At 29.9% G+C, this 14,371-nt stretch overlaps 2 protein-coding genes across 3 annotated transcripts; both read left to right on the forward strand.

The window, feature by feature from the left end:
• Positions 1-3,216: 3,216 nt before the first annotated feature.
• Positions 3,217-5,368, forward strand: LOC105637014 (peptide-N4-(N-acetyl-beta-glucosaminyl)asparagine amidase A). The gene has a single exon (XM_012220416.4). The coding sequence runs from the start codon at positions 3,312-3,314 to the stop codon at positions 5,190-5,192; it is 1,881 nt and encodes a 626-aa protein (XP_012075806.1). The 5' UTR covers positions 3,217-3,311; the 3' UTR covers positions 5,193-5,368.
• A 3,905-nt stretch (positions 5,369-9,273) lies between these two features.
• On the forward strand, positions 9,274-13,219 carry LOC105637013 (peptide-N4-(N-acetyl-beta-glucosaminyl)asparagine amidase A). 2 transcript variants are annotated; one of them, XM_012220415.3, is made up of 3 exons: positions 9,274-11,289; positions 11,990-12,063; positions 12,931-13,219. In XM_012220415.3, exon 1 carries the CDS (start codon positions 9,340-9,342, stop codon positions 11,215-11,217), a length of 1,878 nt encoding a protein of 625 aa, XP_012075805.1. In that variant the 5' UTR covers positions 9,274-9,339; the 3' UTR covers positions 11,218-11,289; positions 11,990-12,063; positions 12,931-13,219. The 2 variants fall into 2 exon arrangements, with proteins under 2 accessions (XP_012075805.1, XP_089580649.1); XM_089724523.1 differs by lacking the exon at positions 12,931-13,219 and adding an exon at positions 12,792-12,924.
• Positions 13,220-14,371: the final 1,152 nt, after the last annotated feature.

Genomic DNA, 14,371 nt, shown 5'->3' on the forward strand with positions numbered 1-14,371 from the left:
AATTTATTGTGTATCAAACATATCTAATACAACAACAATAACATCCTAAATTCCAAATTGATGAAATGCATATATTTGCCTTTGAAGTTTATACAATTAGTCTTATTAGTACCTTCAGGTTTGCGAGAATTTATCATAACTGTAAATTTTCACATTTCTATAATAATTATGTTCATTACATTATAATTGAACTCTTGCAAAGTTATTTCATTTTGGTAATGACTATAGTTATTTCATTTTGGCAAGAGATATAATTATTACTGAAATGTGAAAATGTAGGGTCATGATAGGTTTCTTGCAAATTTGATTTAAAGGTCTCACAAGACAAATCGCATAAATTTTAAGAGTTCATGCATTAAGTTATTTCAAATTAGTTTGAGTCATATATGTTAACTAGTCATTGTTCCGCGCTTCGCGCGTGGATAGATATAGATAAATAATCTAATCCTAAAATAGAAAAGAAAAAATAAAAAGTTCAAATAAGATACAAATATAGATAATATAGAAACATATAATATTTTCAAATAAATATTAATTTTTAATATAGCTACCACATTTCACTTTTCATAAAAATATTTTAGAGCATTAAAATATAAATTTATATTTATTATGGGAGTTAGTTTTTGAATTAATTTTATGTGCTGTATATTGGATAATTTTAGAAAATAATTTTAGATTTCCTATTTTCTAATATATAAATATATGTACATAAAATTTAAAATTTTAAAAAAGCCCAATTATCTTGATTGTTTTTAAATTTTAAAGTAATAATTATCTAAATATAATTATTTTAAATATAATAGCTAAATGAAATAAAAAAACTTAAAATTTTTAAAGTCCTAATGACCTATATATATTCAAGCGTTCTTTTCTTTATGAATTTTTTTATATTTGTTTTGAAGATTTCGATTAGATATTGAGCTTTTTTTCAAAAAAAAAAAATGTTTATTTATAAAAAAAATTAATAAAATTTAAAGGCCTAGTTATCTTTGAAAAATTTTCAAAAACTTAAAAAATAAAATAGTATATTAAATAGATAATTTTAAAAATTTTTATTATTATTAATTAAAAAATAAATAATTATAGTGAACTCATGCCCGTTAATGGCGTCTGAGAATTATGTCTTCTTCTTCATTTGAAATATTGCTTCTCTTGATATCTCTCAAATAATTCAACCATCTCAATCTAAACTCTTCACACATCGGTTCAAACTTGAAATAACAGTATATGAAAAATGCATTCATTCTCAGAAGTCTCTGCCTTATAATGAAGGAGGTTCCTCTTTAGGAATTTCAGACATTTTTATTAAAGAAGAAAGCAAAAACTATAAGCATTGTAAATTAGAAACCTGCTTTCTGAAATATTGTATTATCACAAACTCTTGATAAATTTAAAATTTTCTAAAAAAAGGAAAAATAGAATACTGAACGAAAAGAACATTTTGAACCTTATTTTTGTTTCAGCTTTTATATATATAGATATAGATATTTGCTTTCATATCTACTCTATTCAATTAAGTGATTAATGCAAAGCATAGAATTGAAAATATTTTGAAATGCTTTTCATGAAATAATTTCGGAATACTATATTAATAAATAAATAAAATAGATAGATAACAACTACAACGATTAAGCCTTAAACTAATTAGCATTTCATCTCTTCCAATGTTATTTTATTCTTGATTTAAGCTTTAGAGGGTTGTTAAAAATAATAATTTTTTCAAAAGTAATATTAGAAGTATTCATTGAAAACTTACAAAATATTAGTAGAAAGATATAATAGTGATGGAGGTAAAAAAAAATATATATATATATATATATATATATATATATATATTTCGAGGCGTTCTCTCCTTTCAAAATTCTATTATTTTTAGAATTTTAATTTATTTTTCTACAATTTGATTAGACCATTTAAAACATTTTTTTTTAAATTTAAAATTTGATATCTATTGATAGTAATTAAACCTTTTAAAATTGAATCGTATCTATCTACATCTATACATATGTATTCTATATCTATCTCTCCATACAGGCTCTTTTTTTATTTTATTATGATATATATGTAATTATTTTAAAATATGTATATCATATTTTAAAATCTTAAATAATCGATTATTTTCAGAGTAAAAATGAGAGTTATTATTATTATTATTATTATTATTTGAGATGTTATCTAAAATACTTTCAATCATTTTCTTCTTTTTTTGATAATAACAATATTTTTCTAAATAATATATAAATACACGCATGCAAAGTGCGAGACTAAGACTAGTATAAGAATAAAGTTGTATATTTTGATAAACTATAAAAATCAAATAATAATGTTATCAAAATTTTATTAGAGAAGGAGATTTTACATTGGTGAGATGCAAAATCCAGGCACCTATTTCTATCCAATCTAATCTTACTCTGACCTGTTACCACTATCTTAAGACAACAATTTGTTTGATGCTGTCCTTAATACATTTTTTATTAGTTTTCCCTTTAACTTTAATCATTCCTTCCCTAATTTTAATGTTACTCTCTAGTTCCATTAAATTTAGTAGTTTTTGATTTACATAAAAATTAAAAATTTTCATTTCAATTTAAAAAAGAAAAGAGTAATTAATTAAATTATTTAAATAATTATTGCTTATTTGATAAGGATATGAAAAAATAATGGTAAAATAAAAAAAAATAATACTTCATTGATTCTTTAAATTAATAATTGAAATGAAAAATAAAATTTAAGAAGTATTAAATCTAAGGGAATGAGGGATTAAAAGCTTTACCCTTTCAATCTTTTATTCTTTTGGGTTAATACCACCAAATTATATTCACAAAACCATCTCAAATTTCTCTAATTTTAATAATTATGTTCATTTACAATTCAACCTCCTCACCCCTCAATATTGTCAATTTCATTGTTAAGATGATTGTGTCTTTTTGCTTTTTTAATGGATAATATCATTTTTCAAACTGAAATAAAAGAGATAATTCATAATTTAGAAAATTTTATATTTTATTTATTATTAACCATATAATTTGGTGAGAATTGCATCTTCTATTTAAGAAAAAGTAATGATTTTCAAAGACATTTAATTTTCAAATCACCTTAAAAAGAAAAAAAAAAAGAAAAAAGAAAACGCATAATTGCTTTCCAATCATATTTTAATCTTCAAGAAAAATAATAATAAAACAGAGAGCAAATCATTGTTTTCACCAAGAGACCAAAATTATACATTGTCTTTCACTCCAACATTTGGTCTCTCTTTTAATAAGAAGTTAAAAACACAGTACAAACTAAAGCAGCAGCAGCAACAACCATTCATGGCTACCTCTCTCTTTCCTCTGCTCCTTTCTCTCCTCTTCCTCCACTATCCTGACCTTTCTACGGCTAACATTCACAAAGCCAGCAACCTCCTCAAAGCAAACCTCCTTGCCGAACCCACCTGTGCAAATACTTCCAAATCCTTCAATGACACCCCACCAACTGTTTATTTTGAAGTAACCAAGCCCATTGAAGTTCCAAACAAGGTCAAACCTTGTGTACATACTGTCCTGCAACATGATTTTGGTTACACTTATGGAAAACCTCCAGTTCTTGCAAATTATACCCCTCCTTCTCACTGCCCATCTAAACATTTCTCCAAAATTGTTCTTGAATGGAATTCGACTTGTAAAGGAAGACAATTTGATCGCATTTTTGGGGTTTGGTTAGGTGGTGTGGAGCTTCTTAGGAGCTGCACAGCTGAGCCAAGAGCAACCGGGATTTTTTGGTCTGTTCAAAAGGATATAACGAGGTATTATTCTTCGCTTATTAAGAACGAGACTCAAGAATTTGCTGTTTATCTTGGTAATCTTGTTGATAGAACTTACACTGGCGTTTACCATGTGAATATAACTATTTATTTTTATCCTGCTGAAGAGAAATTTAGTCATAGTGAGTATGGCTTGAGTAATTTGGTAGATACACATGCTTCTAAAGCTGATTTGATCTTGCCCATTTCAAGAAATTTGCCATTGAATGATGGTTTGTGGTTTGAAATTGAGAATTCCACTGATTCGCAATTTAAGGAATTTGCGATCCCTCAAAATGTGTATAGGGCTGTTTTGGAGGTTTATGTTTCTTTTCATGAGAATGATGAATTTTGGTATTCCAATTATCCTAATGAGTATATTGTTGCCAATAATCTTACTGATACCCCTGGAAATGGTCCTTTTAGGGAGGCTGTTGTTAGTCTTGATGGAGAGATTGTTGGTTCAATTTGGCCTTTTACCGTGATTTATACAGGTGGGATCAATCCTCTCCTGTGGAGACCCATTACTGGTATTGGTTCATTCAATCTTCCTTCTTATGATATTGAAATTACATCATTTTTAGGGAGTATATTAGATGGAAAGATCCATAAGTTAGGTTTTAGTGTCACAAATGCTTTGAATGTTTGGTATATAGATGCAAATTTGCACCTTTGGTTGGACCATAAGAGCAGGAAAACTAAAGGGAAGGTTTTGAAACATGAAAGTAAGCCTCTTGTTTTTTCTTTAGTGTCAAATTTCAAGGATTTGAATGGAACATTCTTAACAACTGCACGAAGGTCCATATCCACAAGTGGATGGGTGCAGTCATCCTTTGGGAAGATCACTACCCGCTTTAATCAACACTTCAGTTACAGCAACTCAATGGAGATGGGTGATAATGGGAATTTGCAGATTGTGAATCAGATAATTAACTTTAATGACACTGTTTCTTTCAGAAAGCTTACTTCTTCTCTTCATTCATTCAAATCATCAAAAAGGTTCCATATTGACATGTACTCAGACTTATTTGATCAAGGAAATGGCACTTCCTTATACGTGACAAACGTCACACTCGGATTCAATGAGGAGAAATTAAAAGATGCTGGATCCGGACTTGGGACAAGCCATCTAAAAAATCTGCAGGATGCACAGGGTGTTATGGTTGTAAAGAACAATTTGGTGGTCAGTGGAGTGGGAAGTACACAGCAGGCTTACAAATATGATGACAATAAGTTCTGCTACTTTAGGAACATAAGCAGTTCAAACTACAGCATTCTTTATGACAAAGTGGGAAATAAGTGCAATAAGAAGGAACAGTCTCATCTGAGTTTTGGGATTAGCAGATTGTGGCCATTTCCAGCTCGAAGGGCTTCTCTAGCATCTGAGTTACCATATAATGATGGAGTTTAATGATATTTTCCATTTTTTGATGCCTTCCTAAAGGAACCCATCTTGATTGCTCCAGAGGTTTCCATTGCTCAGGTAATTTGAAAATTGAAATAAAAATTGCAAGTGCGATAGTGTATATATCTTTTGAAAGAAAGTTCCTAGACTATATTTCTTTAAAGAAAGTTCCTTTTGTGTTATCCTTGTATTTATTTGCGTTCTTGTATCTTTTCTCTCTATGACCTGCTTGAAAATAGACTGGATTTATCTTTCATGTGGATGGGGGCGCGCAGAGAAATTCATTGGTATCGCATAATTTTTCCCCGAACTTGACCGCAGATGTTCCTGCCTGAAACTGAACTTAATTATTTAACCTAATAGCCAGTGTTTCTATTTTATCAGAGATAAAAAAAAGAGCTAAGCTTTTAAATTTAACAAGTTCTCTGTCTTAGTCAAGTGGCTTTGTCTTGTCATATATAAGGTAAGTGTGAGCAAACTTTGGAAACAACCAAAAACTGAGCTGAACCAAATTATTTTCGGTTTTTGGTTTGGTTTTTTAGATTTCGGTTTTGCTTTGAAAACTTTCATAATTTTGGTTTTTGTGCTTTGAATAAGTTATTCCAAAATATTTATTTTCTGAGTAAAACCGAACTATTTGATTAAACTGACCAGTTTGGTTTGATTATTAAATTTATTTTGATTTGATTTGATTTTAAATAATATATATTTTCAATTTTTGCGGTTCGGTTCCGTTGGTTTGTACACCCCTAATTTAAAGATTGACAGAAGTAGGAGATGTCATGCCAGTATGATCTGATCCTTATCTCTTTCGTAGTCTTCTAAACCACTAACTTAAAATTAAAGATTTGCCCATGTAGTTAACTTAATTTGTCTTATGGCATCCTCAAGTTTGCGGAGAATCTATCATAATTCTACACTTTTACATTTCAGTAATAACTATGCCTCTCGTCAAAATAAAATATAAAAGTGTGCAGGTTAGGATTGACCTTTTGCAAAGTTATTTCATTTTGACGTGTGGTGTAATTATTATTGAAATGTGAACATGTAAGTTATGATAAGTACACGCAAACTTGAAAGTGCTATAAATCAAATCAGGAGCAAATTTATGGATTAAGCCAAAATAAAAGTTTGATTATTGGCTAAGTTGAGGCCACAAGTCCTTTTGGATTTTGTTTTAACAATAGTATTTTGATGGTTCACCTGGGGAATCCAAATGGCCCTTTACCTGGAGCAAATCCATATGAAACTCATTTCTTTTGCAAATGAATTTCCTTAAAAAAATTCATTTTAAATAAACTGCCATGTTTGGATTAATTGTAGAGTTTATTTTGAATATCTTGTGCTTCAAGTTTATTATCTTGTAACCCCTAAAAATAAATTCCTTTACTGATCTGGAGAAGATGGTTGAAGATATTGTTTCTTGTGATACTGTGCTCACAGTTTTCAGATTTTCAATCACTGTGGACAATCATTAAGGCTCCCTTTGGAGAATGTAATAGAAAACAATGTAATATAATCAAATATGTTTCAAATAGAAATACTGAAAATGCATTTGATTACACTGTACTACATTCTATATTTACGTATTTAAATTGCAATGACCTAGAATGTTGAGATGCACAACAGCTTATGATATATTTTTAAGACATGATTTTAATTTTAATATCTATCTATATTTACGTATTTATATAAAGCTATATGCCAAAAAAAGGGTTTAATTTTCTTAATATGTATAAACTGCAATATGTTATAAGAAAATATGTTACATACTTACCTTTAATAATTAAATAAACTTTAATAAGTTAGCTTTATTAAATGAACTTTCTATCTCTCGGGTTTGACTCCCGCTAAACACACCTGCAGAGAGGGGTAAAGAGCTTTAACTGTGATTAAGTCCCGAACTGGATTAGGCGGTCTCTGATAATAGCGTCGAATATCGAAGGTTCACACCAAAAAAAGAATCAACTTTTTATCCCTCGGGTTTGATTCCCGCTAAACACTCCTGCAATGAGGAGCAAAGAGCTTTAATTGTAATTAATTCTTGAACTGGATGAGGCGATCTCTGATAATAGGGTCGGATATTGAAGATTTACGCGAAAAAAAAAGGAATCATCTTTTTATCTCCCATTTGCAATAATTAAGTTATTCTCACGTAAACTTTATATCTCCTTTGTTTCAGTAATTTAGTTCCTATGATTTAATAACAAAATAAGTTATTTTTAGATATTATTAAATTAATCATTATTAAGTGAACTTTTTGTTTCTTTTTTTAATAATTTTAATTATTATGATTTAATTACAAAATAGGTTATAAGTTAGCTCGCTAATATTCAACAAAAATTTTTTGCATAAGCTTTAATAAGATTTTGCTTTAATTGGGTGTAGATAAGTGTGACATCCCAAACCTGACAAGGCGATCCTAAGAGAATTCATAGAGCAAAGCTCCTGGCTAGCTTCTAGGATGACAGGTTAGTTATGGATAGTGAAATGCGGGACATAGGAATGAATCGAAAAGAAAAACTAATCATCAAAGGTACCTTTTGATAAAATGGCTTGAAAAGTTGGAAGAAGAACTTTAGGGTTAAGAGTACTTACTTAACAGAAATCCTAAGATGAATAATCTCCTACGAAATTACTGGAATGGATGTAATTGGCTTAATCCATAGCACATAATTCCTTTGGTGATTGGAGTCGGCCCGATAACAAGTCTTATCTTATATGAACTATCAAATCAATTACCCTATTAAGATAATTGTAAATTTTTTCTTTGTTACGAAAATTTTCATTTTTCAAACCGAAACTAAATACATGATTCATAATTTACAACATTTTATATTTTATTTTCCGTCAAAAGAATTAACCATATAATTTAGTAAGATTGTATCTTCCATTCATCGTAAAATAATTATTTTATAATCACCTAAAAAAAGAAATCCAATCTTTTCTAACTCTTAAAAAATAATTTGAAAAAAAAGAAGAAATCATTGTTTTTAGCTAAAAAGACCAAAATTATGCTTTGTGTTCAAATCCAACATTTTGTCTTCTCTTAATAAGATTTTTTTTTTCCAAATTTGTCCTAATCTATCATATTATATAAAAGCTGCATTTAAAAACTATTTCTCACGAAAAAATGTGAACAAAATTAAAATATAATTTTTCAATTTTAAATGTAATTAATTTTTGATAGGTTTTACATTTAATTTTGAGTTCAGCATTACCTTTTTGCATTCTTATGATATTGGTTTTTTTTTTAATTATTTCATATTTGATAATTTAAATTCGCATTGTACAGGTTTATGAAGGAGGCAAATTGCTCCCTCTTAAATGTTTAAATGATTTATATATTCAAAATTTAAATTGAGACATCTGATTAAGTGAGAAGAGATCCATATAATTTCATCTCACCCCTCGAGAGTTATGATATTATTATTAATTGTGATTATTTAAAGAGTTTTCTTGAGAGTTAAATAATTAAGGAGCCTTTTAAGTTTGTATAAATTAAAAAATATATCATTCAACTTTAAAATAAAATTAGTTTTATGTTTGGTAAGACTCCAGAATTTACATTATTTATGTTTTTATAGAAAGTCAGAAGTACAGTCAAATTACACCATATTCTTGCTATGTTATTTTAAAATTCTTTAGCATTTTTATTTATATTTTTTATAATACTTAGCTTTCAAATTTCAATATTATTTCTTTAATTGTAAAATATGCTTAAATCTCTAAAATATGTATTAATTAATACGTCTTTTTATTTTTAAAAATTATTATTAATTTATGAATTTTTTAAAATTTGTTTAAATTTATTGTCGAGTCATTCCGTCCAAATAATTAATATTGTTTGTCTAAAAAAATCAGAATATTTTATCTGAAAAGTATGTTTGATTAACCAAAAAATGCTTCCTTTTTTAAAGGAAGAATCCGACAGTGAATTTAGCAAAAGTATACTAATTTGTCAAAAATAAATAAACAAATTAATTAAGATATAACTTAAGGATCAAAATGGATTTTACTTTTTTTAATATATTTAAAAATGAAAAGTTTTAATAAATTTTAATAATTCGAATATCTGCAGCTCAGTTGAACGAAAGGAAAGAAGTCAAAAACATGATGCCAAGTAAAGCAGGAGCAACAAGAACCACTGTTCATGGCTACCTCTCTCTTGCCTCTGCTCCTCTCTTTCCTCTTCCTCAACTATCATGTCCCCTCCACAGCCAACATTCACAAAGCCAAAATCCTCCTCAAATCAGACCTCCTTGTCGAACCCACATCTGCAAATACTTCCAAATCCTTCAATGATACCCCACCAACTGTTTATTTTGAAGTAACAAAACCCATTGAAGTCCCAAATAAGGTCAAACCTTGCGTATATACTGTTCTGCAACATGATTTTTGTTATACATATGGAAAACCTCCAGTTCTTGCAAATTATACCCCTCCTTCTCATTGTACATCTCACCATTTCTCCAAAATTGTTCTTGAATGGAATTCAACTTGTAAAGGAAGACAATTTGATCGCATTTTTGGGGTTTGGTTAGGTGGTGTTGAGCTTCTGAGGAGCTGCACAGCTGAGCCAAGAGCAACTGGGATTTTTTGGTCTGTTCGAAAGGATATAACGAGGTATTATTCTTTGCTTACTAAGAATGCGACTCAAGAGTTTGCTGTTTATCTTGGTAATATTGTTGATAATACTTATACTGGGGTTTACCATGTGAACATAACTATTTATTTTTATCCTGCTGAAAAGAAATTTAGTTATACTGAGTATGGTTTGAGTCATTTGGTAGATGCACATGGTTCTAATGCTGATTTGATCTTACCCATTTCAAGAAATTTTCCATTGAATGATGGGCTGTGGTTTGAAATTGAGAATTCTACTCATACCCAATTGAAGGAATTTGTGATCCCTCAAAATGTGTATAGGGCTGTTTTGGAGGTTTATGTTTCTTTTCACGAGAAAGATGAAACTTGGTATTCCAATTATCCTAACGAGTATATTGTTGCCAATAATCTTACTGATACCCCTGGAAATGGTCCTTTTAGGGAGGTTGTTGTTACTCTTGATGGGGAGGTTGTTGGTGCAATTTGGCCTTTTACTGTGATTTATACAGGTGGGGCCAATCCTCTCCTATGGAGACCCATTACTGGTATTGGTTCATTCAATCTTCCTTCTTATGATATTGAACTTACATCATTTTTGGGGAGTATATTAGATGGAAACAACCATGAGTTAGGTTTTAGTGTCACAAATGCTTTGAATGTTTGGTACATAGATGCAAATTTGCACCTTTGGTTGGACTATAAGAGCACAAAAACTGAAGGGAAGGTTTTGAAACATGAAAGTAAGCCTCTTGTTTTTTCTCTAGTGTCAAATTTTAAGGATTTGAATGGAACATTCTTAACGACTGCAAGGAGGTCCATCTCAACAAGTGGATGGGTGCAGTCGTCCCTTGGGAATATCACTACCTGTTTTAATCAATACTTCAGTTACAGCAACTCAATGAAGATTGGTGATAGTGGGAATTCGCAGATTGTGAATCAGATAATTAATTTTAATGACACTGTTTCCTTCAGAAAGCTTACTTCTTCTATTCATTCTTTCAAATCATCAAAAAGGTTCCATATTGATATGTACTCTGACTTATTTGATAAAGGAAATGGCACTTCCTTAATTGTGACAAACGTCACACTTGGATTCAATAAGGAGAAATTGAAAGATACTGGGTGGGGATTTGGGACAAGCTATCTAAAAAATCTGCAGGATGCACAGGGTGTTATGGTTGTAAGGAACAACTTGGTGATCAGTGGAGTGGGAAGTACACAGCAGGCTTACAAATATGATGATAATAAGTTCTGCTACTTTAGGAACATAAGCAGTTCAAACTACAGTATTCTTTATGACAAAGAGGGAAGCAAGTGCAATAAGGAACAGTCTAATCTGAGCTTTTGGATTAGCATATGGTGGCCATTTCCTACTCGAAGGACTTCTCTAGCATCTAAATTACCAAATGATAATGGAGTGTAATGATATTTTCCTTTTTTGGATACCTTCTCAAGGAACCCATCTTTGATTGCTTCAGAGGTTTCCCATACTCAGGTAATCTGCAAAATGAAATACAATTGCAAGTTTGATAGTCTATATTTCTTTTGAGAAAAGGTGCCTTTGTGTATATATTTGCTCTCAGTTAGCTGCTTGCAAATAGACTGTATTTAGCTTTCGCGTTGATGGGGACTGGGAAATTCATTGATTTTGCATAATTTTCCACAAATAACCGTTGAATGGTGCTGTAACAATAGAATTTGATAGGTCAGTAGTTCACATGATAATTTCTAACGGTCTTTGACATGGTATTTGGAATAAATCCATATGGAATCCATTTCTTTAAAAAAAATCATCTATTAATGAACTTCCATGTTTGCATTAACTGTAAAATTTATTTTAAATATGTAATTTTGTTATCTTGTACTTAGAATTCATTTTCATTTTTTAGTAGGTTGTACCCTTACCAAGTTCAGAGTTCATTTGCAACTTCTATTAATATTTGTAGAATTTGATTCAAATATAACTAATTTGTGGAATTAAAAATTGTAAAACTTGAAATAAGTTTTCATTTATGCCAACATAAAAATGTTGACATGTAAATGAATTCTGTAAAATTTATGGAATTCATTTATACCAAAGAAGCTCTTAGAGAAATATCTCCATAAATGCATCTGATTTTAAGTTGTGCATGTCACTGACTTAATCCCCCATCTTTTATGTCTTCCCTTTTGAAGCTTCCGTTTTTTATATGCAGGAAACTTGCTATTTGGCCAATGGTTCTGCTAACGCACCTCAACTCAATGATAGTTATGTTGGATGCTTGAAAGGGTAAAACTTGAGAAACCTACTATATCAAATAGATGTACATCGTCACTAGGATTTTTTTTAATTGATCTTCCTATATCTGTGCCATATTTGCATTCTGAGCTCTTTCAGGCTTCATTAGTTGTTAGCTGCACTATGGCTTATAGATGGTCTGAAACACACATACTTTTCCAAAATTTTGGCATTAAGTATCTCCAATGATCCAAATTTAGAAAAATGCACGGATAATGGACTCTTTTTTTTTTTCTTTACTTGTTTTCCCTACCCACTTGCTTTTTGTGGCTTAAAGTTGCATTTTGTGTCTTAAAGAATAACTATCCTGCAGAAAAGCCTATATGTTCTTTGTGCTTCTCTCTATCACCCTCTCCGTTCCCCTGAACTTCATGCTTTATTTTTTTTCTGTCCAAGTTTCATGCATGTTTCTCGGTCTGCTTGGACTTGCACTTTCTGAGTTGAAAAAGCTTTAGCAAATATTTTGTTCTTGTTCTATGTTCCATTCTGAGATTGGATTGGCATGCAGGACAAGTTTCTGAAACACCATATTCTTGAGAATCAACGTATTCTTTTTTTTTTTTTTTTTTTGCGACCGTGCTTCTTCAGAAGGATGTTTTATTCTATGATTTTAGGACATAAACACGCATCTTATTTCGAGCAAATAGAACATGCTCTTGTAACGTATTACATGTCTGAATTCTTTATTTTTTGCAATTCTGACTTTCGATTGCTTGCAGGTTATGTTAGCCTCTCTCTTCCCTCCTTTTCTTGATCTCTTCTCACTGAAACAAAATCCATGTTATGAGTACTAGATAGAATTATATATGCTGGGTTTGAAGATGTTTCTTGTAATATTTTGTGCTCACCGTTTTTCAGATTTCCAATCGCTATGACCAGTCTTGTCATTTTCAAACTGCATGAGTTGGAATGCACTTAAATCTTAAGAAGATACACAGCATCAAGCTGACAATACATTTTCAAAATGTGGTTTTAATTTTATTCTCTCCAAGAGCATAGAGGACAAAAAACGAGAGTGAATGTAAAAATGTTGAAGTTTTGTTGGAGTCTTCAAATGCTGTGCCACATTAATAAGAACACTAAGGTTATATCTATATATCTATTTATATAAATATATAATTTCTAGAGCATGATACTCATTTTGTAATATACTAGAGTATGGAGTGCTGACATTTTATATTCTTTTTCATTATAATTAATCTCTTCCTTTTCATTTAATAAATATTAAGTTTTTTTAATTAAATAATGGAATTATAACTGATGAAAATCCTCGGGCACGTCTACTGGTTGAGAACTATAAACATGTTAGCTGTCGGTTCAAATGGCTTAATGTAATCTCAACCTTCACATTGATAAATTCAAATATTATAGTTATTGAAATATTGGGAATAATTATTAAGTTGTCAATAATCAACCATGCATCTCACACACATCTAAAAGCAATCAATTAGCAGCAATATGAACTTACAGGATGATTAGAGGTATTTTATGTTAAGGCTTAGGTCCAGGGATAGGTAGCATGGTCTTTGGTGAGAAGTTGCTGATGGAACCCGCAAAAGCCATGAGAAAATGAAAATATTTTCTTTGAGTTCTCGCTGAACTCAAATGCCACATTTATATGCAATGCAAAAGTATTATATATACTTCGTAACTCGCAACTTCGACCTCCCGGTCAACATTAATGTACCTATAGCTTCTTACTAAAGCGAATTTTATACAAATAATTGACTTAATACTATTTTTTAAAAATTCATTTAAAGACTCAATGGATCGAAATAACAGGTATACAGCATCGTAGCCCTCCTCTTTACTCACCAAACTGGTGAAAAATCTTAGAATTGAATTTGAGATCTCTCACTTTTTGGATTAGTTCAACACTCGGTTGATATTGACTTAATAATAATTATTTGTAAATCTGCAATTAACATTTATAGTTTATAAGTTTTGAATGGTTCAACAAACTATTTATACTATCTTAATAATTTGCATTTACATTTACCCCTTAGTTTGGAATAAATGAATTCCACAAAATTTTATGAAATTCATTTATAAAACCAAAATTTTGTATTTGATTTGAAGAATTAAATTAAATTCTATGGATTTAATTCTATGGATTTAAACATAACTAAACAAAATTCCATAAAAAAAGTTGGAATTTTCAAATGAATTCCACAAACTTAAATAACTCAAAACTTTATGATGAAACTCTCCTAGCCTTCTAAAATCATTACACCAATAATTTAGAAATAAAAACAAATAATTTTTGAATTAAAAACGTACCTGTAATTTGATTGATCCC

Source organism: Jatropha curcas, chromosome 7 (genome assembly GCF_041381405.1).
Source record: "Jatropha curcas cultivar XTBG-Jc1 chromosome 7, XTBG_Jcur_1.0, whole genome shotgun sequence".
Taxonomy (NCBI): Eukaryota; Viridiplantae; Streptophyta; class Magnoliopsida; order Malpighiales; family Euphorbiaceae; genus Jatropha; species Jatropha curcas.

Bases quoted from the DNA above. Each gene is read 5' to 3' on its own strand.
- LOC105637014 (XM_012220416.4), top strand. From the start codon at position 3,312: ATGGCTACCTCTCTCTTTCCTCTGCTCCTTTCTCTCCTCTTCCTCCAC.
- LOC105637013 (XM_012220415.3), top strand. From the start codon at position 9,340: ATGGCTACCTCTCTCTTGCCTCTGCTCCTCTCTTTCCTCTTCCTCAAC.